General features: G+C 59.2%; 12 protein-coding genes across 12 annotated transcripts; 8 read left to right on the forward strand and 4 right to left on the reverse strand.

Annotated features, from left to right (window-relative positions):
* Positions 1-29: 29 nt before the first annotated feature.
* On the forward strand, positions 30-269 carry ACA1_253620 (importin alpha, putative; the record flags this gene model as incomplete). Its single annotated transcript, XM_004367564.1, has 1 exon — positions 30-269. A coding segment is annotated over one exon (240 nt), but the record flags the coding sequence as incomplete, so codon positions are not given.
* A 468-nt stretch (positions 270-737) lies between these two features.
* Positions 738-2,871, forward strand: ACA1_253630 (uncharacterized protein; the record flags this gene model as incomplete). The annotated part of the gene is made up of 6 exons (XM_004367565.1): positions 738-970; positions 1,057-1,219; positions 1,623-1,699; positions 1,844-2,272; positions 2,541-2,613; positions 2,722-2,871. The coding sequence occupies 6 exons, from the start codon at positions 738-740 to the stop codon at positions 2,869-2,871; spliced, it is 1,125 nt and encodes a 374-aa protein (XP_004367622.1).
* Positions 2,872-2,947: 76 nt separating this feature from the next.
* ACA1_253640 (uncharacterized protein) lies at positions 2,948-4,789 on the forward strand (the record flags this gene model as incomplete). The annotated part of the gene is made up of 1 exon (XM_004367566.1): positions 2,948-4,789. One exon carries the CDS (start codon positions 2,948-2,950, stop codon positions 4,787-4,789), a length of 1,842 nt encoding a protein of 613 aa, XP_004367623.1.
* A 220-nt stretch (positions 4,790-5,009) lies between these two features.
* Positions 5,010-6,257, reverse strand: ACA1_253650 (Carbohydrate binding domain CBM49 domain containing protein; the record flags this gene model as incomplete). The annotated part of the gene is made up of 1 exon (XM_004367567.1): positions 5,010-6,257. The coding sequence occupies one exon, from the start codon at positions 6,255-6,257 to the stop codon at positions 5,010-5,012; it is 1,248 nt and encodes a 415-aa protein (XP_004367624.1).
* A 338-nt stretch (positions 6,258-6,595) lies between these two features.
* On the reverse strand, positions 6,596-8,965 carry ACA1_253660 (phosphatidylinositol glycan, class W, putative; the record flags this gene model as incomplete). Its single annotated transcript, XM_004367568.1, has 11 exons — positions 6,596-6,687; positions 6,785-6,845; positions 7,011-7,088; positions 7,206-7,338; positions 7,416-7,572; positions 7,627-7,753; positions 7,857-8,009; positions 8,132-8,221; positions 8,378-8,486; positions 8,589-8,788; positions 8,873-8,965. The coding sequence occupies 11 exons, from the start codon at positions 8,963-8,965 to the stop codon at positions 6,596-6,598; spliced, it is 1,293 nt and encodes a 430-aa protein (XP_004367625.1).
* A 106-nt stretch (positions 8,966-9,071) lies between these two features.
* On the reverse strand, positions 9,072-10,227 carry ACA1_253670 (uncharacterized protein; the record flags this gene model as incomplete). The annotated part of the gene is made up of 2 exons (XM_004367569.1): positions 9,072-9,310; positions 9,450-10,227. The coding sequence occupies 2 exons, from the start codon at positions 10,225-10,227 to the stop codon at positions 9,072-9,074; spliced, it is 1,017 nt and encodes a 338-aa protein (XP_004367626.1).
* A 354-nt stretch (positions 10,228-10,581) lies between these two features.
* Positions 10,582-11,795, reverse strand: ACA1_253680 (YEATS family protein; the record flags this gene model as incomplete). The annotated part of the gene is made up of 4 exons (XM_004367570.1): positions 10,582-10,811; positions 10,873-11,077; positions 11,161-11,249; positions 11,390-11,795. 4 exons carry the CDS (start codon positions 11,793-11,795, stop codon positions 10,582-10,584), a joined length of 930 nt encoding a protein of 309 aa, XP_004367627.1.
* A 629-nt stretch (positions 11,796-12,424) lies between these two features.
* Positions 12,425-13,393, forward strand: ACA1_253690 (TM2 domain containing protein; the record flags this gene model as incomplete). The annotated part of the gene is made up of 6 exons (XM_004367571.1): positions 12,425-12,515; positions 12,586-12,619; positions 12,748-12,825; positions 12,914-12,982; positions 13,125-13,233; positions 13,325-13,393. 6 exons carry the CDS (start codon positions 12,425-12,427, stop codon positions 13,391-13,393), a joined length of 450 nt encoding a protein of 149 aa, XP_004367628.1.
* A 287-nt stretch (positions 13,394-13,680) lies between these two features.
* On the forward strand, positions 13,681-15,864 carry ACA1_253700 (uncharacterized protein; the record flags this gene model as incomplete). The annotated part of the gene is made up of 7 exons (XM_004367572.1): positions 13,681-14,057; positions 14,151-14,356; positions 14,565-14,671; positions 14,771-14,903; positions 14,993-15,415; positions 15,523-15,584; positions 15,658-15,864. 7 exons carry the CDS (start codon positions 13,681-13,683, stop codon positions 15,862-15,864), a joined length of 1,515 nt encoding a protein of 504 aa, XP_004367629.1.
* Positions 15,865-16,381: 517 nt separating this feature from the next.
* Positions 16,382-18,429, forward strand: ACA1_253710 (uncharacterized protein; the record flags this gene model as incomplete). The annotated part of the gene is made up of 11 exons (XM_004367573.1): positions 16,382-16,441; positions 16,673-16,820; positions 16,923-16,970; positions 17,082-17,177; positions 17,263-17,343; positions 17,407-17,473; positions 17,535-17,646; positions 17,707-17,844; positions 17,911-18,000; positions 18,070-18,176; positions 18,237-18,429. 11 exons carry the CDS (start codon positions 16,382-16,384, stop codon positions 18,427-18,429), a joined length of 1,140 nt encoding a protein of 379 aa, XP_004367630.1.
* A 1,495-nt stretch (positions 18,430-19,924) lies between these two features.
* ACA1_253720 (regulator of chromosome condensation, RCC1, putative) lies at positions 19,925-21,606 on the forward strand (the record flags this gene model as incomplete). The annotated part of the gene is made up of 5 exons (XM_004367574.1): positions 19,925-20,030; positions 20,257-20,321; positions 20,404-20,761; positions 20,834-21,249; positions 21,364-21,606. 5 exons carry the CDS (start codon positions 19,925-19,927, stop codon positions 21,604-21,606), a joined length of 1,188 nt encoding a protein of 395 aa, XP_004367631.1.
* Positions 21,607-22,045: 439 nt separating this feature from the next.
* On the forward strand, positions 22,046-22,658 carry ACA1_253730 (uncharacterized protein; the record flags this gene model as incomplete). Its single annotated transcript, XM_004367575.1, has 2 exons — positions 22,046-22,152; positions 22,319-22,658. 2 exons carry the CDS (start codon positions 22,046-22,048, stop codon positions 22,656-22,658), a joined length of 447 nt encoding a protein of 148 aa, XP_004367632.1.
* Positions 22,659-22,737: the final 79 nt, after the last annotated feature.

Genomic DNA, 22,737 nt, shown 5'->3' on the forward strand with positions numbered 1-22,737 from the left:
TCCTCAAGGTTGGCGAGTCTGATGCCAAGGCCTCGGGTGCCCGCAACCAGTACGCTGACTACATCGAGGAGGCTGAGGGTCTGGACAAGATCGAGCAGCTGCAGGTTCACCAGAACATCGACATTTACGAGAAGGCCGTCAAGATCCTCGAGAACTACTTCGCCGCCGAGGAGGATGACCAGAACCTCGCGCCCAACGTCGACCCCAACCAGACTGCCTTCACCTTCGGCGCGCCCAGCGGTCTCCCCAAGGAGGGCTTCAACTTCTAAGCCCGCCCAGCTCGACCCTCGAGATCTGCAGGATAAGGTCAAGTCCTTCTTCTGCTTGCTCTCGCCCGAGACCACACCACCTCCCCTCCCACTTCTCTCCGCCGCTGCTACGCTCCGCTGCGATCGCGCTCTAGCTATGCTCTGCGCTGCTGCCCTGCTGCCGTATGCTGGCCATCCGCCCGGTTGGCTTCGGCCTTGGTCTTCGTGCTCCCCTGTCTACTGCGCTGCTGTCGTGCGCGCGCGGCACACGAGACCTCGGCCCGGCCCTGCCTTCCGTTCGAGGCAACCCCCCACCGCTTTACACGCTGCTGTACCTTGCCCGCTGTGTACCGTTTTTTGAAGCTTATCGCGAGCACCCCCCCCCTGCAAATACATTCCGGCATACCAACACCTCGTCTTCTCGATGTTTCCTCTTCGCTTTTGGTCTGTTGCTAAAACAAAGAAAAACTGCGAGACGCGAAGGAGAGCATGGAGGTGCCTGCGGGCAACTCAGAGTTGTGCAGCGGGGACCAGAAAGTGGAGCCGGACCACGCAACACCATGGGGGTGGGCCAATCCACATATGGATCCCACAGCTGCCGATTTCGTGCTCTTTGCGCATCTTATACCGTGCTGCCAACATTTCGTGGCTGATTCGGAACCCAAGGTGGCGTTCGAGGCGGCCATGAACGCACGCAAGGCTCGCTTTGGCGCCCACAACCGGTACCCTCACCATGAAAGTTAATCAAGGTAGTGCTGGAGAAAAAGAGTAACTTTTTCCACACACACACACACCACACAACACGTAGGTTCCTGGAGTACCTGCTGAACCACCCCGTGAACCGCGGCATCGGGCAGACGCTGGCGTCGAAGGACTTGACGGCGATTGAGGAGCGCAGTGCTTCGTGGGAGCTGGTGATCTGCCTCATGCGCAACATCCTCTGCCACGAGTACTGCTTCGGGTGGAGCTCTGTGCGCGAGATGATGCGCGTCAGCCTCGACCACTTTGGCGGCCGACACGAAGTGGAGCAGCTCTTGCACCTCTATGCCGCACTCGTCCTGCTGCCACCACCGTCATCACCGTCACCGTCACTGTCATCATCATCAGGGCACGACGACACGACCAATTCGAGGAGTTCAAGTAATGCGCATCAAGGCAGATATCGCTTCTTCTTCTTCTCTTTACTTTCGCCGCTTCTCCTCTCTCCTCTTTTCTTGCTGCTGACGGCGCTACTGGTACGGGGACAACGTGCTGACGTCATCGCTCGCGGGCTCCACCACTCACAAAACCCACCACCACCACCACCCACCACCGTGAGTTCGTGCGCACTAACCAGTCCGTACTACAGACGATGATGGAGGTCAAGGCGGCGAGCCCTGTCTGGGCCATCTCTCCGATTCGGAGGAGCTGTGGCGCGACCTGCTCCTCTTCGCCCAGCTGATCCCGTGCCGGTACGCCTATGTCCTGTGTGTACGTGTGTGTGTGTGTGTGTGTCGTGTGTGTGTGTGTGTGTGTGTGTGGCGCGCTCTTTCGGCCTCCTGCCATTTGATTTGACATGTGGTGCCGTTGGTGGTGGTGCACACCCTTCTTCTCAGGTCCAACAACGCGATCGTGGACATCCAATTCGAAGAGGAGATGTTGGCCATGGCCGAAACCAAGGACTTTGGCGATTGGGAGGTAAACAAGCACGGCACCGCCACCGCCACCGCCACCGCCACCGCCACCGCCACCGCCACCGCCACCGCCACCGCCACCGCCACCGCCACCGCCACCGCCACCGCCACCGCCACCGCCACCGCCACCGCCACCGCCACCGCCACCGCCACCGCCACCGCCACCGCCACCGCCACCGCCGCCACCGCCACCGCCACCGCCACCGCCACCGCCACCGCCACCGCCACCGCCACCGCCACCGCCACCGCCACCGCCACCGCCACCGCCACCGCCACCGCCACCGCACACGACGCACGCTGTGCGCGCAGAGAGGGTGTTGGCCTCAAGAAAGGGGTGGACTTCCTTCCCAGGTCTTTGCCGAGTACCTTAAGACACACCCGGCCAACCCGCAGCAGTGGATCACTCCGTCCCACGACATCTCTTGGTTAGTGCCCCTCCTCCGCCCACCGCCGAGCCTTCGCTTCTCGCTTCTGCGCGTGTCGTGTCGTGTCGTGTCGTGTCGTGTCGTGTCGTGTCGTGTCGTGTCGTGTCGTGTCGTGTCGAGTCTTACACGCGTGTGCGTTGCGTGTGCACCATCTCGCATGCATCAATTGTTACCACCACGACGCGCGTGTGCAGGATGATGGTCATTCGGCTGATGCGCAACATCCTGTGCCACGAGCGGAGCATGCGCTTCGATGGTCTGCGCCAAGTAGGCTCGCTTCTTCCTTTCTTCTCTGCCAGTCTCTCTTCCCCCCCCCCAAGCCGTTGCTCACGCACGTCCATTGTGCTCGCCTGTGGCGCGACGCAACGTGCACAGTTTGCGCGCAAGACGCTCGACTACTTCAGGGAACGCGCCCACTTCCACGACTTCCTGGCCCTCTACCAGGCCCACTGCCGCGGCCGGCCGCGCCTGCTCGCCGGTGCTCTGCCTGCCCACGTCATCACCGCATTTTTCTCTGTCGACTGAAACCATGCGCCGCACACTAACCCCGTCTCGCGCTGACGCAGGGAACGACGACGACGACCACCGCGGGCTGATGGTGATGACGTCATCATCTTCATCAGCTGAACCCGTCCGTACTCACGACGGCGGCCTGCGGTTGTTCCCGGCCGCGCAGATCCAGACCGCCCTGGCCCACAACTTTTGCGTTTGGGAGCGGCCCCGCACCGGCGCTGGCCGACGCTGCGAGCGAGGGCTCTTCTGTGGCCTGCGCCCGCTGCAGGCCTTCGTTCGCAAGTGTCTCGCCGCCGCACCACCGTCCAACCCGCCGTCGCTGCTGACGTCAGCATCGGACTCTGACGAACTGCGCCACGGGGCTCGAGCGAGGCCGGCCCGGAGGGAAAAGATCGCGGCGCTCATCACATGCGGTCGTGGGAGCGGCAGGACCAGCGCCGCCTTGGTGATGGCCCACCACATCACGAGCCCGCTCGACGACGGCGACGACGGTGTCGACAGCAACGTTGACGCCGACGTGGCACGCGATGCGGCCGTTGATCAACCAGGCGCCAATTGCAACGGACGGCGCATCGTCTACGTCGACTGCGGCGCGGCCGAGCACGCGGCGCTCAGGTCCGGCGCCCCGCGAGAGCGAATACGCGGCCTCCTGCGATTTCTGTCCCGAGAGCTCGACTTCGACGAGACCCATTCGTCGCCGCCGCCGCAGGTGAAGCGCGAAGATAACGAAAAGAACGACGAAAACGAAGACGAAGAAGAAAGCGATGAGGCGACGATCGAGGCGGTGGCGAAGAAGGTCGAGTTAATGACGACGACGAGACGAGGGGCTGCGACGGGCAATCGGGTGGCTGTGATCCTGGACGACTACCACGCGATGGTCATGGCCGAGGAGGGCAGCCTCACGAGCGGCGCTAGCGGCCGGGCGGAGGTGCTCGTCCGCCTGCACGAGGCCATCGCCGACCTGGCCGTCGTCGGCGTCTTCTTCATCCTCACCTCCACGCCCTGCCTCGCCCTCTACCTCTACTACTTTGCCGCGGCCGACGACGACCACCACCGCCACGGCCCCGGCCAGCCGCGACCGGCCGAGCCACAGGTGCCCAGCGAGCCCTACGGCGGCGGCGGCAAGCGTAAGGTGGTCGGCCACGTAAGCACGGACTGCGCGCAGAAGAGGGCAAAGACGGCCCACGGCGGACACCACGCAGGCCAGACGACGCGGCCGACGTCGGTGGTGGACAAGGTGCGGGTGCGGAACTGCCTGAAGGGGCTGCACGTGTACGACATACCGGGCGAGGCGGGGTCGGAGGGCGAGCTGAAGGCCACGGAGCTGCTGCTGCGCCACTACCTGCCGGCGCTGCACAAGCACCACCTCAAGGCCATCCTCCACCACCTCGGCGCCGCCCAGGTGCCCCTTCACCCCGCGCTCCTCGTCTCGAGTGCCGTCGCCTGGTGCCTCGCGGACGAGCAGACCCAGGCCCAGGAGCAGGAGCAGGCCACGGTGTTCACGGTGGCCCTGGCCGACCCTACCAGGCCCGTGGTCCACGACCGACTCTTGCGCGCACTCGCGGCCGTCCATGGCGACGTGGCCTCGCTCCTGGCCGTCGGCGGCGGCGGCGGCTACGTGGGGCTGCTTCACGCGTACGCGTCGGAGGGCGGCGAGGAGCGGCCCAAGGGCGCGCTGTGGGCCTCACTGCTGGCCAAGGACGCCGAAGGCCGGTGGCGCCTCAAGGACGTGTACCTCACCACCGTGCTCCACTTCTACGTCGACCGCGAGGAAGAGGACGCGAGCGAGGAGCTGACGTGGAGGCTGAAGCCGATGCCGATGCCGATGCCGATCGGGTTGGGCCTTGGGCCACCGGCGCCTTCGCTACCGCCGGTCGTGCTGCTGACCCACGCCGCCCACCTATGGCGTGTCTCGATGACGCCCGGCTGATCGGGTACCAAATGTTGGAAGACAATGCTGTGTCGAAGGCGTGAAACTCTCCTTCGTCACTTTGCTGTCAAGGAGATGTGGTCATGAACATGTTGATCAATATGTGGAGTTTTTGTTGTATGGGTAACAAAAAAATGATACAAAAGGGAGATGAAGGGCGAGCGGATGCCGCTCTGCTGCTGAACCCTCATCATAGCCAACTGCTTCTGCTGCTGCTGCTTCAGTTGCAGGTGAGGCCGGAGAGGGTGGCCGTGGGGGTGGCGATGGTGGTGGCCGTCGTCGTCGTGGCCACGATGCCGGCGCCCTGCGACGCGCCCACCTGGATCGGGCCGTACGTCGTTGGGATGGTGAACGTCGTGGCGTCCTTGCGGTTGAGCTCCCAGAACTGGCTCACCGACACGCCCGATGCCAGCGTGAACGACACCTGGCCGCCGGTGAGGGCCTTCGAGCCTGTGTTGCTCACCACCACGTCGAAGATCTGGTTCCACTTGTTCCCGTCCTGCCACTGACCCCCGCTCGCTGCCGACCTGGCCACGATGGTGAGCTCGGCGCTGCAGCCGGCGGGCGCCGCGCTCGGCTGAGGCGTCGCCACGACGGGGCTCGACGGCGACGGCGAAGGCGCCGCGGTGGGCGAGCCCGAGCACGTGGCCGACTCGACCTTGACCACGGGCGTCGCCACGCTCTGGCCCTCCTTGGACTTGACGATGAAGCCAGCGCCCTGCGAGGCGCCCACCTGGATGGCGCCCCACGGCGTGGGCACGTTGAACACGTTGGTGTTCTCCTTCCGCTCCAGGTTCCAGAACTGGTAGATGCTCACGTCGGCGCCGGACACGCTGATGGTGAGCTTGACCGCGGTCACGGGCGTGTTGCCCGAGTTGGTCGTCGTCACGTCGAAGATCTGGAACTGCGAGTCGCCCTCGGTCCACTGGCCGCCGCTGGCGGCGGAGCGCGCCACGGACTCGACCGTCACGGTGCACCCGGTGGGCTGCGGCGAGGCGACAACGACGGGCGAGGCTGACGACGAGGGCGACGCGGCGGCGGGCGATGCCGAGGCCGAAGGGGTGGCGGGCGAGGTCGAGGGGGCGACCGAGGGCGAGACGGCCTTGCAGTCGACGGCCTCGAGATCGATGGTGGCCTGCGCCTTGCTCTTGATGATGTATCCGAACTGGTACGACCCGCTCACGTCGATGCCGCCGTTCTGGAGGATGTAATCGGGCAGGACGTAGAGGCCGCGGTTGTCCTTGACGATGTTCCACAGCTGGTCGAAGAGCGAGTCGTTGGTGATGGAGAGGTCGACGGACTTGACGCCCTCGGAGCCCGTGTTGGTGATGGCGACGCTCCACTGGGAGAAGTCCTGGCCGTTGGTGGTCCACGCGCTGCCCAGGGTCTGCGTGACCGACACCTGGCAGTCGGCCGCCGCCATGGCCAGCAGAGCGGCTAACACCGCGAACGAGAGCAGCTTGTTCATCTTCTTCTTGTTGTTGTTGCTGATGTTGGTGGTAGTTGTTGGTTGTTGGTTGTGATGATGATGAGAATGGCGGAGGTCCTGGGTTTTATAAGTGGTGAGCAGCGCAGGGCATGACCAGGCACGGAGGTGGGTCGATGGAAATTCTCTGGTTTTTGCGGGTCATGTTCGAATAGTGGCGGTTTCTTGTCGACCATTAAGTGTGCACTGTTGTCAATTGGTCGCTGCACAACATACGACCCACTATGCCCACTGGTTTTCACATGTTGATTACCAGGGGTCCAGGTTACCAGCTACATACACGTGCTACATGGGCAACAGGGACAATGGGCTCATCACCATCACCAGAACTTGATGGTGATGTTGAAGGAGTGAAGGACCGAGGCGAGACCACACACGGCCAGCATGTAGCCTGTGAGCACCCCGAGGGCCTCTGCACGGACAAACGAACGTGTCCGCACGGTGGTGCGAAAGATGTCAAAACACTGCGTTGCTGTGAGGCAGGACAAGACTCAGCTGATCGTCCGTACCAGAATCGCCGGCGTAGAGCGTCTTCATCGAGAAGTTGACCAGGCCCACCATCAGATTGGCCTGGATCACATGCAACACAGGTTGATCACAAGGAAAGAGAAGACGACCGCGACAGCGAGCAATGTGTGTGTGTGTGGTGTGTGTGTGTGTGTGTGTGTGTGTGTGTGTGTGGTTGCGGTTGATGGCCTGGATGAGGCCGTCCCACGGTCGCTGGGGTGGTGGCACCAGCATGCTCACTAGTACCACCAGGCACAGGGTGAGCAGGTTCTGGGCCAGCGTGCTGAGCACGTAGGTGAGGTTCATCTGCGCCCCCGTGTCGATGCCGCGTCGCGCGTGCGATGTGTGCGTGTTAAAGACGCTGTGCGTATCACACACACACGCACACACAGGAGCCGCTGCGCACTGCACTGGGAGGCGTACCATGCGTCGCGAGCTCGGTTCCACGTAGGCGTCAACGGCGAGGGTGACCACCCAGAGGAGGACGTCCAGCGCGGCCAGGCGCATGACCAAGCGCCATCCGTCCCGCCTCGTCTTGCGATCGACGAGCAGCATGCTGCCCAGACGCGTGCCGACAAGAAACAACGAAAAGTAACCTAAACCGCACACGTCGCACACACCGCACACGCACACGCAATTGAAGTGAGTTGTGTCCACTGCCACACGGAGGTCTGGGTGGTGATCTTACCGATCGCACTAAACACGCCCTCCTTGTTCTGTGAGAGAAGGTCGACTCGGGGCGCGTGGAGGATGTAATCGCGCAGGCCCAGACCCAGCGCCGCCTGGTAGGCTGTGTGAATGGTCAGCACCCGCCGGCTAAGCGCCCAGAAGCAGTGGTACGTACCCAGAGCCAGGAGGAGGCCGTAGACGGCGCCCTTTGCCTCCGACACGTTGCAGAGTCCGGCCAACAGCGAGACGGCGGCGAGGGTGAAGAAGAAATTCCAGTGCACGCCGTACTCGGTCACGTGCTCCTTTTTATACGACCGTTCGGTCGGGGGGTGGATGAGTTACGCCAGGCCAAAGCGTTGACAAACACGACACACGCGACACACAGTGTGGCCGGTAGGTACTTACTTGGTAGTCGGTGCTCTTCACGGTGAGCAGGCGCACGCAGCCCAGGACGAGGAGCGGGGCCATTCGCAGCAGCAGGTTGACGACGCTCTTCCTCCGGGTCTGGCGATACACCAGCGCGTTGGAGAGGAGGAACGACCCGACGCCCATGTCCATCTTCAAGAGCAATAGACGTCGACGCATGAATGTAAAATACGCGCAATGCATTCCCCAGCGTGTGTCGTGTCGTGTCGTGTCGTGTCGTGTCGTGTCGTATCGTGTCGTGTCGTGCGTGGTACCAGGGAGGTGCCATAAGTTTCGGTTTTGGCGAAGCGGCGAGGGAAGATCGGGAAGTCAACAGCCAGGATGGCGATGCACGTGCACAGCATCTACCAGCACATTTCGACCGTACACGCAGCACACGCACAACGACGGCACACGCACGCACGCACACAAAAGAAGTGTGTGGCAGGAAGTGAGAAGGAAGCGATCGCTTGGGGGTGGGAGCGAGCGGCGCAATAACAGACGAATCGAGGACGAAGCACCATGGCCGTTCGGTACATGCTGAGGAAGGGCTTGTACTTGCCCACCAGCATCGGCGCGGCGTCCGAGTCGCGCGCGCCGCTCGTCATAAAGCACGACGTGTTGTGCCGCCTGTCGTTGCAATGGCACACGCACAACACGCACGCACACGCACACGACCGCACGCAGGTGTAAGTGCGCAGATGTCGTGCCTACAGGGTCCAGGAAGAGCACCAGCGAGAGTAGGCATCGAGCGCGGCGCACAGGAGGAGAACACCGGCGAAGACGAGGGGGACGGTGTGGGGCATGGTGAAGGTGGCCAGCATGGGCAGCACCAGGCACACGAAGTCGACCACGAACCGCAGCGGCGCGCCAAAGTCGGGCGCCGATCGGGAGCACAGCGACACCACCACGCTGTGCAGCAGGTAGGTGACCTGCAGCGCACCCACCAAACCAAAAACAAACAAAATCAATAAATAAAACCAAAGTGGGGGGGGGTAGCATGCCCAGGGCAGTACCGGGATGGTGAGTGCCACAAGAGCCACCTCGCCCATGCTGGTGCCATGCAGGTTGCTCACAAACGCCTCCTTCTCCTCCTTGTAGGAGCTCATCTTGTCGGCAGGGCTTGTGCAAAATAAAATTAATATTAAAAAAATAAATATAAAAATTGATTTTTGGTGCCCCTTCGGCAGAGAGCGGACGGTGATGACGAAGAGGTCACGACGAAGCGCTTTTACTGACAAAGGAGAGGATGAGGATGAAGAAGCACAGGACGAGGTTGAAGAGAGGGATCTGGAGTGTGCTCGGGAGGGAGTAGATGAGCGAGACGGCCGGCACCCAGACCAGCCACGTCGAGCACAGCACCGACGGAACTCGATAGAAGATGAAGTCCCAGTCCAGCTCCGCGGCCAGTCGCTTGACGGAGAAGTCGCAGTCCTTCCACATGAACCCGAGCGCTGCAGTGCCGCCAACGCCTCATAAGCATCAAATAATTGATTGACAAAGAAATAATTAAAATAAATCATAAAATAATAAATAAATAATAAAAGAACGAAGCCACGAGGTCAGCCCAGGCAGAGCTCGGGTCGGGCGTACTGTTGCTGGGTGCGGCGTAGATGGGGTTCCACACGAACTGATCCACAACCACCTTGATGAAGATGGTCCAGAAGTCGGTGCCCTCGCCGAAGATGTAGGCCTGCATCCGGTAGAAGGCATCGGTTTCCATGCCCTTGTAGCCCAGGAAGCCAGCATAGAAGCAGAATCGCGCGATGAGCAGGCCTGTTGATGGTTCGTTTTCCTCGTTTTCTCCCGATGTCGCTTCATCTTCCTCAATGAAATCGCCGTACGGCTTAGCGGCGCTTTCCTCCTTTGTCGCTGCCGCGGCGGCCTTCCTCCTCTTCTTGGCGGCCAGGTGGTCCTTCACGAGGAGGATGAGGTAGGGGATTATGCCACCGAAGAGAGACGTAGAGAGGATGGAGAAGAAGTAGCCGCCTTGCTCTTTCACCGCTGCAATCTTGTTGAAGAAGGTCTCGGCCGGCTCGTACGTGTAGTATCCCACGACGACGCACGTACCGATGATCTGCAGCACGATGCCAGGGATCAGATTTTGCTTGAGGCCCTGTAGCGTCGCCTGCGCTAGAGATGGCCGTCCCTCCTTCTTCTTTCTGCTCTCGAGTTCTTCGATGAATTGGGTGGTGCTGTCTCCGTGCTTGTCGCCAAAGTGCTTGAGATCGCTTTCGGCATCGTAGGTCGTGTCCAGGCCATAGGAGGGTGGCTTGGCCGAAGCTTGGGAAGATTTCGAAAATGTCGTAAATGAAGATTTGGCAAGAAGGCCGATCGTTTCGCCGTCATCTACGGACGTGTCGCTCTTCATCTTCCAAGCAGAGAAGGATGTGTAACGAGAGATTGGTTGGTGAGGCTGGCAAAGAGCGCTACATGGACGAGCAGCAACGGAGAGGAGACCCACCACTTCCAACAGAAGCCAGAACGCTCCGCAGCATTCCTATCACGGGAATTTGACAAACTTGCCCGCAAAAGGCATAAGCATTCCAAAAATTCCAGAAAATTAGCCGTTCCTGGTGGGTGACGAACAAGAACGAACTCAGGAAATGTTCTCTCTGTGTGCGGTGCGTTGGGCGTTTGGGCGAGCATGCATGTACACGTAGAGTTGCTGTTTCTTCACGTCCAGGCTACCTGACAGAAGGGTATCACCACGGTCGGCGTGCAATCAACTCCGCTGGGCCTGCGGAGGTGGGTGGCCCAGCTTCTGCCGCTTTCGGTACTCCTCCTCGGCCAGCTCTGTGAGTTCCTTGATGTCCTCCCGCAGATGCCGGCTCTGGACATCGTATCGGTCGTAGGCATCGCGTATCTTGATGATCTCCTCCCTGATCTTGCTTCGTGCCTTGGCCAGCTCGTCCAGCTCCTTCCTCTCCGACTCGCTCTGCGTGCTCTCCAGGGCTGGAGGGAGAATCCACGCGTTAGAACCGAACCAAAAACCATCACCTATGCCTCCTAGTACCTCGGCCACGGTTGATTGCAAGAGGGTGAGGAGAAGAGCCGACGCTCATCATCTCGTGGTCCTTGAGTATCTTGTAGAAGGATTCGGTGGGATCATGGAACTCGATCTCGTCGTAGATCTCTTTGATGACCGGCTTCTTGGTGGAGAGCCCCACGTTGCCCTCCGGCGGGTAGAGTACGAGCGCGTGAACAAGGTCCACCGGCACCTGAGGAGTCGATTACGTGCATCAGCCCCTACTTCCAATCACTCGCGAGCACAAGAAGAGAGATGAGAGAAGAGGAAGGAAACCTCGAGCGGATCCACGAAGTGAATCTTTATGTTGAGCTCAAACTCGCCCCATCCGTGCTCCGTGATTTCGTAGGGCGGGGTCTCGATCACTAGCAGCACGCCACGAGCAAATGAGCAAAGTGCAAGTCAGCTAGTAACGTTGGCCGTGTCGTGTCGTGTCGTGTCGTGTCGTGTCGTGTCGTGTCGTGTCGTGTCGTGTCGTGTCGTGTCGTGTCGTGTCGTGTCGTACCGCGCACAGGGTTAGGGAAGGAAGGGTGAAGAGTGAAGACCACCTTCTTGATGAAGTAGGAAAGATCTTCGTTGTGCGGCCCGCGCACGTAGGTCGTCCATCGATGGGTCTTGGTATCGTCGGCCTTCTTGCCCAGCCACCACGATATGTTGCCGTAGATGATGGGCCGCTCCACCAGGGCACCCTTGACCCGTGCCGGCGCTGGCACGCTGCCGCCCAGCGCGGGCGAGGCCAGCAACGATGAAGAGGATGAAGAGAGCGAGGGAGACTCGGGGGCGGGCGAAGAGGTCAACGGCGAAGAGGGGCTCTGCAGGGTTTGTGCTGAGGCGTGCGAAGGCGACGGTGATGGCGCTGGCGGTTGGGAGTGCGAAGGTGAAGCCAGGAGGGGCGACAGCGTAGTGGACATGGCGGCAAACGCAGAGTCGCGAGAATCGATTACAGAGGGGACAGATGGAGATGGAGAGGGGGAAGGTGCTGGTGATGATTGCGCGTGGCGAGGATTCGCGGGAGATGAGAGGGAAGATGATGAAGAGAGTGGAATGAAGGAGGAGGGCGAAGATGCAGAAAGCGAGGATGAAGTGGGCAAAGGGGACGCTGAACCAGGAGTGGAGGTATTCAGGGTGGACATCCCTGGCAATTTTATCGTAATTTTTCGCTTGCGCTTGCCCACCCCTGGCGAGGGTGCGGGCGATGCGAGCGTGGGTGACGGCGATGACCGCATAAGTGCAGGCGATGATCCTCCCACGACAACCGAGATCTTTCTCGATGCAATTGGCGTCGAGGGGGCGGGTGTGCTTTCCTCCTCCATCTCGGTGCCGAAGGTTCAAAAATAAAATAAAAGACCAACATCTCAATTTCATATTTTCTTTTGCCAAAAGATCGAAGATGAGCCAACAAAGCCGAGGGGCAGGACGATACACGTGCAGGTCGACCTGCACTGCAATTGCAATCTTTTTGGTTCTTCTCTCTGTTGTGCATCTGCCCGCAGTAGCAGCTGCATCGGATCGGCCGAGCGACGTGACGTGGATGCGACGCATGGCCGATGGCGTCAAGGATGCCGTCGCCTCCACACCCCACCTTCGCCAGATCCTGGCCATTCGACAAGAGAAGCCTGCAGGAGGGCAGAGTGCGCTCCCCCTCCGCATTGATTATTGCTTTATTTTTACATTTGATTTTTCTCATCCTTGCTGGTGCAGACTGCACGACAAACGCGACGTGCCACCATGGGACGTGCGTGAAGGGGGCCAACGCCACCGCTGCAGACTCGGGCTTTTGCGTCTGCATACCGGGGTATTGAAGCGCTCTTCTTGTGCGTCGTGCGGAGCTCACTAACTGGTGCTCTCTCTTCTTGGCGTCAGGTGGATGGGAGAAACATGCCAGCATGAGCAAAAGTCGCTCAAGACGGCCTTCCTCCTCAGCTTCCTCTTGGGCAACATGTACGCAAAGCGGCGCCGGCACTGGCTTCAGTTCTGGATCTGGCCACTCGCTCAATGCGTGGCTCACACGCTTTCTCTACCCTCGCAGTGGCGCCGATCGTCTGTACTTGGGCTATGTGGGCAGCGGGGTGGCCAAGCTCCTGATCAACCTCTTCTTGTGCATGTTGCCTTGCTGTCCGCTTTGGTATGCCTTCTTCCACGCCTTCTTGTTGGTTTGTGTTGTTGTTGGCATTTCTGGAGTTGATGAGCTTGACCACGACTAACTGGGACTAAAACTCTTTGCCTCTCTCGTGCTACAGTTACATGTGCCGCACCCTCAACGGAGGGCGCCAAGCTGACCTCGCCTATGGCGCCACCGTGGGCACCCTCCTGGTCTCGGCCGCTACCGTTTGGCTCTGGTGGCTCGTCGTACGGAACCATCTCTGCCCTGTTTGTTGTCATTCCCTGCCGCACACGCATCGAACCACTCACTCTGGTCATGTGTGTGTGTCGACGACAGGACTGGATCATGATCGTCACCGACGCCCTGCCGGACGACTCTGGCTACCCGCTCTTCGACAACTTGTAAATAGAAAAAAGACCCACGAGCGAAACCTCACAGCAACTTGGTTGCAAAGCCCTCGGCGCGCACGTGATATTGGCTTCTTGATGGCCTTACGGTCTGGCCCGTGCTCTTGCCTTTCCGCTGGGTCACTCGGAAGTATGCAAACTATGCGACAAAAGAGAAATTGAGCGGCAAGAACGCGCCGCCTCCTGTTCCTTTCATTGCCTCCAGAAGGAAACGCCAGAAGGAAGAAGACCGCCGCAGCTCGAGTTCATTCACTGTTTAGTTACACCGCCACACAAACGAAGACCATGCACAAACGCTCCCACTTCGAGATGGAGTACCACCCTCCGGGCGATGGCAGCCCACCACCATTCTCGCCCTACGGCACCTTCCCAAGTCCCGCTGCATCAATCTACCCCACCCCTACATCTTCCTTCCCCGGCGGGGACTTCTACCAGCCACTCGACCCCGTCTTTGATTCGATTATGCAGTTTAATCATGTGGACATAACGCCCTACCCCGTCAGCCCTTCGACCCTCGGCGACCCTCTGTGGCCTGTAGCCACCACTACCACCGGCGTGCGCGACAGCTGCGCGGACGTGCTTCTGGCCAGTCCTCCCTTCGGGCGCAAGAATATGAATGAAGCGCAAGAACGCGAAAACGAAGATGAGGCGCTGTCGCTTTCGTTCTTTCGGACCGAGCGCTCGCTCTCGACACACCGGACGGCGGGCAGCTGGCCAAGAGGGAGTGCCCCCGGTAGGGTCCCTCGGCGACACAGCCCTCTGGTCCGCGCCGGAAGCCACTTCGGGCTCGCGCTGGACCTCAAGCAGCTGGCCCGTGTCTTCGCCGACAACGTGTGGGTATGGACGCCGCTCAACCCTTCGATGCTCAACGACGACCGGCTGCTCCAGCTCGTCCAACCGGCCTCCATGCAGCGAAAGCACACCACCCTGGTCTTGCACGCTTGCCTGGCCCTGTCCTGGGGTTCGCTTACCCAGCACCACGTGCGCCCCAAAATTGGCAAAAATGCCAATTCGTTTGCGTTCACGGTCGGCTGGCAAGACCGCCAAAGACCAAGACCACTTACGTGTCCACACTTACGCCGTACTCTTGACCTGGTGGCCTGACCCTGCGTGTAATGTGCTGATGTGCCGACTAGGTGCCTTCCTCGTTGGCGCTCACGACCGAGCAGATGAATTCTTCGCTATGGCACGCGAGCACGCCGGTATGCTGTTTGACCGAGGGACCTACGCCAACGCCGAAGCTCTCTACTGCATGGCTTACCTGGCGTTCTGCAGAGTACGTCGTCCACGACTCAGTGCAGTGGGCCGACTCACCGAAGCCACAGCCGCAGCTGATCTCACTTATCTGTGCCTGTGCTGTTGACTTCGCACACAGGGTGACCTGCACAAGATGGGCTATTACACGACGTTGGCCAAGGACATGTGCCGACAGCTGGGCATCGTAAACAGCGACGTCTTCACGAAGTGTATCCTGATATCGCACATCGACCCGTCCGTCCGGTTCTCAGGTACGCCTCACCGCCTTTTAGCTCCGACCACACAGCTCGCATCTCCCGCTCGTAGTCGCTGAACTGATTGCCAATCGTGTGTCATGCAGAGTTGCAAGCAATGTACAAGGAGTACGACGAGTCCTGTATGGAGAGGCCGCAGGCCGAAGACATGACCAGGCGGTCCCTCATTGCGGATCAGGGCAACTTCTGGACAGCCGGCATGGCGTCCGGCACCGTCAACGCGGAGAAGGTGGGCTTCGGCATGGGCAAGATCAAGGACATGGGATTCTGCATTGCCTACGCCAACCTCTACCTGAAGCTCATACGACGACAGGCCGAGAAGCAGGGAACGGACGGCTCGAGCAGCCCACCGTCAAGCTCCGGAGTGCCCGACGTGGGAAGCACCTGGCAGGCCGTCGGTACTGCTGAGTGGGGAGCGGAGCCACAGGAGCAAGTGAACGAGAAGCGGAAGCTCATGTTTCAACTGCGTGGAATCCTCCAGTACTGGTGGCGATCCCTGATGGAGATGGGTGCGTGTTCACACCGCATTGCACCATAGTTTTACGATCGCACTAACCAACATCTGCGGTATCCTTCTCATCAGAGAAACAAGGTTGCTGTGAAGCTCTGTATCAAGTCTCTCTGGTGAAGTGGTACATCGTGTCTGGTCAAGTGGAACACTTATCTGGCAACTCTGAGGTACGCCGTTTATCCTGGCACCGTTTTCATTGCGAGCCACTCACCCTCTACTTTACCCTCTCGTGCAATACAGAAAGCGTTCCAGCACATGTGCAACTTCCTAGAGGAGGTGCAGAAGTTCAGCCCTTTCCTCGCGTTCTTCTGGCACACGTCCTGCACCTACATGCATGCGCTCGTCATTGAGGTTCTGACGACCAGCGCACGGCCGGACCTTGTGGAGATGTTGCTGCAGCTGCAGAGCACCGCCTCGCGACGCGGAATCAACACGCGAGGCTCCTGAGGTGACAGCACCGCTGTGTGCGTTGTAAATTACAAACATTTTCTACATTCTCTTATATGTCGGCAACAACTTTTTCCCGCCTTGTGGCAGATCGCAAACAACGAGCAAAAGGCAACAGACGAACGCCACCTGCGCACCGCTGTCGTGTTATCAGAAAAGAACGAGAAGGCATTCGCGACGACTGATCGCAGGTTCGATTGAAACTTGCCCTACGCTGTCTGCAACGAATGGAGTCGGTGCATAAAGGTACGGACTCGCCAAGAAGCCAATCCATTGATGATTCACTACCAATCGGAAGATTCGCATTAACATTCCTACTTGGGCTAGAAGGTTCTGATCGGCCGATGGGGTTGTTCTCTAGTTCTGCGCTCCTGCGCGTGCCCAAGGCCTCCAAGGTACATGACGCTCAAATCTGGGGGAGAGGACTTCATGTAACGCAGCAACCTGCACCATCTCGCGCACGTGCAGAAATTGGATGGGCGAATGCTCGCGGCAATTAGAGAAAAGCCCACTGCAAATGAGCAAGAGATTCAGCTTGAAGCTCGCATTCGCGCTCTTCAGAAGCGTTCTGCTGCAGGTACTAGTCTCCCATGTCTATTAGCCGCGATCTTGATGAGATAATATGATTCAAGACCTGGTTACCCACGCCTTCTGTCTCACAGTGCCCTCGAATGAAGAGCTCAAGTCCATGATCGGCCTCCTTACGCAACACTCAACGCCTCCTCACGACGCAGATGACAAAAAGGTATTCTCTCTTTGACACTTCCCCTCCCGCGTCATGCTGCTCACCAAGTGTTTTGTGCAATAGATCAACTACACGGACTTCAAGCGGGTTGGTGCCAGTGTGCCAGAGAGGTGCCGACAGTTCTTCCAAGCCTCGACGTTTCTCTACTTCCAGAAGGATGAACACAAGAGGATAAAGATTCACGCACTGTGCCAGTACATCATCGCCAACGGTGCGTCGTTACCCTCCGCTCATCATTCCAGCACGCGTCATGAGTCTCACGCGCATGCTCTCCTCTACCAGTGATACTCGAACAGGCTTGGATCAGCGTAAGCCTCTACGATGGTGATCATGACGAACGACTCACGGAAGATGTACCAACGTGCCCCGCTTGTCATCGGCTCCCTTTTGTTTGCTCCGGTTTGACTCATGTGGCGCTTCTCCCAGGACATGAATCGTTACGTGTCTGAATTTCTTGACACGGTGCCGACAGTACGCGACTACGTCTCGGCCTCTCCGCTGCTACGCAACGTGTATGTGCTGACCATAGTGCGAAAGTTCTTCTTCTTCCTCGACCCCCTTGGGACAGGTATCACTGATTAGCCTGCCCGGGCTCGCCATTACCGTCTTTTAACTTACCGATTCTCACCTTTCTTATCCGTCCTCGTATGCAGGGGCCATCCGTATTCGCACTCTCATCATGGACCCCATGTTCAAGGAGCTTGACTTCTTGCGGAAGAGTGAGGGCATGCTACGTACGCAACGCTGTGCTCCACCTATTGTTCGCGAATTGCGCACTGACCTTTCACATGATATAGCTGCCACGAGCTGGTTCCACCTCGACCACACCAATCGCATGTACAAGAAGTTTCGAAACCTCGACGCGTACGTTCCCCCCACTTTCTTTGCGACCATGCCGTCTTGTGCTTACCATCGTCTCGCTTAGGGATGGCAATGGAAAGCTGGGCGAGGATGACCTTAGAGGTTACGATCCTCCGCTCACCAACAGCTTTATCGCACAGCTTCTCACTACCAAATCGACGGCCGATGGTGAGCTTGTACGTCTTCCGCCGCAATGGCTTGTACGTTCTATTTTCTAATGTGCCTCACGTGTGCAGGACTTTCGAGATTTCCTGAACCTTGAGCTTGCGGTGGCTAACCCAACCGCCCCGCGAAGCGTCCGATACTTCTTCTCCATCTTCGACCTGGATCAGAAGGGCTACATCATAGAGCATGATTTGGCCTACTTCCTCAAGGTGAGTTTAGCCTGTTCCATTCGCTCACTCATGGTGGCCCTGTCCAATAATATGTTTGCTTGATAGGATGTACTCGAAGGATTGGACGAAACCCTGGAGCTTGAGCCGGGTGAAGAGGAGTTCGGCTCGGGGAAGGTGTTTGCAGCGGACGTTATGGTATAGTCTACACAACTCCCTCCATATATGAGACTTACCAACGGCACTGACCGGCGCCCTCCTTCGCAGAACCAAATCTTCGACTTGATACGATCTAAGCACCCACGAGTTATTACGTTGGACGACCTCATCACCAGCGGCGCCGCGCACATCTTCACGAGCATCCTTTCGAGCAGGTGCCTTGTCTTCTCCTTTGATGTTACACCAGAACAACGTACTAATGCTTCACACTCCAGGGATCTGTTCGACAACTGGGAGCACAACGATGGCCTCCGGATTAACTACCATCTGCAACGCGGCCCGCCGTCGCCCCCGCTTCCGCCGCACCGCGTCCTCGCCTTCTACCATCCCGAGGGCAGTTCCGCCGCCGAACGCTGGCCCGAACCCCCAGCACCCCCGGCGCTGGCTGTCGTCACCACCGACGCCTGAGCAGCTAGGGACACCTCTCTAACACACTCTCACTCTCGTTCGCTCTCTCACACTTTTCCGACGTCGCGGCTTATATCGTGGGCAACAGGCAGTTCCCCTATCCCCGTCTCGTTTGCCTTTTTCGTTCTGGGGCGAGGGCTGGCTTCCTTGTTTCAGTTGCGGTTCATGACGGTACATGTGCTTCATCTTGTTCAACGGCGAGTTGTGTGCTTGGTATCGCAGGAACACCGGCCAAGTGCTTGGTCGCCGAGCAAGTGTGCAGCCACCGGGGTACCGCGATCCAGGCCGACAAGCTTCTTGCCCCGCAACGGTGGTGGGCTCGGAAGCACACGAACGCAAAATCCTGGCAATAACCGCATTTCCTCAATGTAGCCGACCGGACTCAGAGGCAAGTGTGCGGCGGCTTGTTCCTCTTCGCTCGACAAGCTGTCGTTACATCAACGTAGAGAAGGTGAAGGTGGGTGGCCTGCTGCACATCGGCAAGTTCGCAGAGTCTCGCACTACGTTAGGAAGGACAAGAGGGAGGCAACAAGTATTTCGCACCCTTATCAATCGCAAGGATTATGAAACGACGCGGCAGCACCAGCGGTGAAGAGGAGGATTCGCCTGAGCAGGTGCGTGACCCCTTCTTCACTGCGTGGACAGCGCGACATGCGGATGCTGCGGCAAAACGGCTCAAGATTGGTGTCGAAAAAGAACGAGGAAATCACCTCCGCTGCCGCGCATTCGTGAAATGCCGGTGACTCCAGCTATCTGTAACATGATCTTCTTTGATTTATGGTTGGCTAGTTTAAGAGGCAGCGACGGGCACAGAAGCGGAGGACGAGCAAGGCGGCAGGACCGAAACCACGCCCTGTTGTCCTTCACGAACGCACGACCCGGACCCGCACCCTGCTGGCGAGAACCAGCCCGGTACATCATCACTCACCAGGCCGGCGCACGATGAAATATCACCGCCCTCCGGAGCGGAGGGTTTGATGGGGGACATGCTGGTCGACGAACTTCTGGCCTACATCTTCTGTTGTGGCCTCTCCTGGCGTGACTTGCCCCGGCTAGCCCTCGTTTGCAGGTACGCTGGGGCGACCCGTCTTTCGTCCCCCCCCCTTTCTTTGCCCCTCTCCGGTCTTCGTTGTCCCAGTTTGGGTTTTTTCAGAATTCCGTTGTGGTGTGCTGGGACACGACCAGGTCAGGTGGCACAATCCAGACTGTTGAGTGACAGTTGACTGTTCAGTGTTTTTCTCCTTCTTTTCGTTCTTTGCTCGTCGTGTACGGGCACACCCCAGACACCAAGAGCGCCGCCACCAACATAACCATCGTTGTTCGTTTCCATCATCTTTTGTCCTGACAGCATCAGCATCACTCTTTCCCCGCCCTGATAAGCCTGACCAAGCCTCTTTGCTGCGGTCGATCACCTTATCTAAAGTGGTTGCCTCTCATTGTCTGGTGCAGGCGGTGGCGGGCCGTGGCCGGAGATGCTGTGTTGAGGAGGCGAATGATGCGCGGGGTGGTGCTCTCTGCTGGCGGCGGTCAGCACGGTAGCCTGGGCCAGGGCGACGCCGTTACCCAACTATCCGTCCTCACGCCGATCCGTGCTCTCGAAGGTACGCATGCGACTGCCGCCCTCATTCTCGTCTCTGTCGCCGTCAATGTCATCATCTCTTCCAAGCTCCCAATTCTGTTGACAACTCGCCCGTTCGCATAGTTGTGCTGGATAACCTTAACTTTTTCGCTCTGTTCTCCCTCTTGCCCCTCGCCACCGAGCGCACCCTCCCCACCACACTTTTCTTATCTGCACTTCCACTCAACTCAAACTACGCATCAATCCAGCCCACAGAGTCGTCGCCGTGTCTGCTGGTGGCCACCATTCGCTCGTGCTCACCGAGGAGGGAAGAGTACGGTCACCCCACATTCCGCCCTTTTTTTTTTATCTTTTTTCTTCTCACGCCTTTCTTCTGGCACCACGCCTGGCCTCAGGTCTTCTCGTTTGGCAACGGCCTGCATGGCAGACTGGGTCACGGTAATGAGGAGACTTGCTTCGAGCCGCGGCGCATCGCCTTCTTTGACACGACCGCAGGCGTCGCGAAGATATCGGCGGGGACCACCCACTCGCTGGCGCTGACCAAGGACGGCAAGGCCTACTCGTTCGGGTTCGGCATGTTCGGTCGTCTGGGTCACGGCGACGAGACCGACCAACTCCTGCCGCGTGAGATCACCCTCCGCGGCCATGGGGCATCGCCACCTGTCGGCGATCGCGTAGAAGAAAACGAAACGGACCCGGTCATCGAACACGTCGCTGCCGGCTACTTTCACAGCTTGCTCCTCACCACCGACGGTACCACTTCCACACTCATGCCACGCCCTTAGGCCTGTGCCAGGCATCTCTGACAAACGTTGGACCCTCCAGGGCGCGTGTATTCGTTCGGCGCCGGGGTGATGGGCGCTTTGGGGCATGGCGATCGGGACAAGAGGCTGCGGCCGACCATGATCGAGGCGCTGGCCGACCGTCGGATCGTGTCAATGGCCTGCGGCAGCGCCAACACACTGGTGCTCGATGATGAGGGCCGTGTTTTCTTCTTCGGCCTCGACTACTCCGAATTCCCCAAGTTCACCGAGGGCCAGGCCCGCTTCGTGCTCCTCCCCTCTGCGCTCGGCCTCGCCGAGGAGATCACAGAGGTGCGGGCGGGCGAGGGACACTGCCTGTTGCTGACGAGAGAGGGCAAGCTGCTCGCCTTCGGCCTGGGCAAGAACGGACGACTGGGCCTGGGCGACGAAACCAACCGCCTCGCCCCCACCGCCGTCACCTTTCCCAGCAATGGCACCGTGCGCGGTACCACCACCTTCGCTCTTCGCGTGTGTCGTGTGGCCGTGTCTATCTACGCATTTGTCGTTCATGTGGGCATGAGTGCGTGTTGCCTGCACACACATGACTGACAGACAAGCGTGGAAATAGACATCGCGTGCGGTGCCAAGCATGGACTGGCTCTGGTGGACGTGCCGGGCGAGGGTCCGCGCCTCTACGCCTTTGGGAGCGGAGACCAGGGCCAGCTCGCCAACGGTCATCGACAGGACCGCGCCAGCCCGACCGCCACCACGACCTCGCTGCCGGCCCTCCTGCACCAGCACATCGTCCCGGCCGCCATATCCGCCGGCAAGGCCCACTCACTCGTCCTTCTATGAGCTCAACCCTCGAGTCCAGCGACCGTCGTCAACGCCGGTAGAAGCCGCTGCTTCATTACCTACTACGCCGCTGGTCAAGGTGCGAGTCAGTCGCGCCCATTCGTTCGCTCTATTTTGGCGTCCTTCTTCTTCCTCTCTGTCGATTTTCCACCCGTCGCCATGATCATCATTACCTCTTGCTTTAGCTAACCCGTACGTACCTCGTGTGTGGCCACTTAGAAGGCAACGCGACGTCGCAGCGTTGTCGCGCGAAGAGACTCCGTCGCTGTTGTGCCAAAGGGTGGGCCGTGTGTTCCTTCGTTCTCCGCCCGTTCGATCAGCTCGCACGGCGTGCGGCCACGGTGTCTCTGCCGTCGAAAAGCCGACGACGCCAACCAGTCGGCTCGCGAAATTTCGGACTCGCTCTGGCCTGATTGACAGGCGAAGCCAACGAAATTCGATGGATCGCAAGAGGGCAAGCCGCAGAAAGAACGGGTACAGTATCGAAATACGCGAAATCTCTACCGATTCGACGCACGCCAGCCTGCGCGGGCCGTACTATGCCCGGTTTCCTCCCGGTATGTTAACCCACGCCAAATTAACTGCAACCGCCACTCGTTTCCGCGCACGTGACAACCCGTGACATGCCGCGAGATAGCTGCGCACTGCTTTAAGTACCGCCACCACCGCAGTCCAGTCTTTCTCACTCGTCACCTTCACCCACCACCACCAGAGCACTCCACCACCCACGGATAGCGGCCCCCACTCCACCACCCGCTTCATCCGGCCAACGCACTCCTGGGCACCACCACCATCTCCACCGTTTTCACCATATCCACCACCATACACGCAAAATGGAAGGCTCCGCGCTTCACCTCGAGAACCGAACCCAGGTCATAGTTTGGTACCGTTCCTCGGTCTTCTCCTTCAACTGTCGCTTTCTTTCTTCGCTCTTTGTTCTCTTCCCACACGTCGCGTTTCGTTGTTCGCCCGAACCTTCGCTTTCGCTTTCGTTCTTCTCCGCGAGAGAGCCCAAAGCTGACGTGTTTTCTTCGCTCTTCCGCTCAATCTAAAACAGGCTGCGCGAGAACTACAAGCATGCCACCACCACCTCGGTGAGCAAGAGGAGCGTGTTCGCGCACTACCTCGAGG

The sequence above is a fragment of the Acanthamoeba castellanii genome, assembly GCF_000313135.1.
Source record: "Acanthamoeba castellanii str. Neff unplaced genomic scaffold scf7180000084768, whole genome shotgun sequence".
NCBI classification, from domain to species: domain Eukaryota; phylum Discosea; order Longamoebia; family Acanthamoebidae; genus Acanthamoeba; species Acanthamoeba castellanii.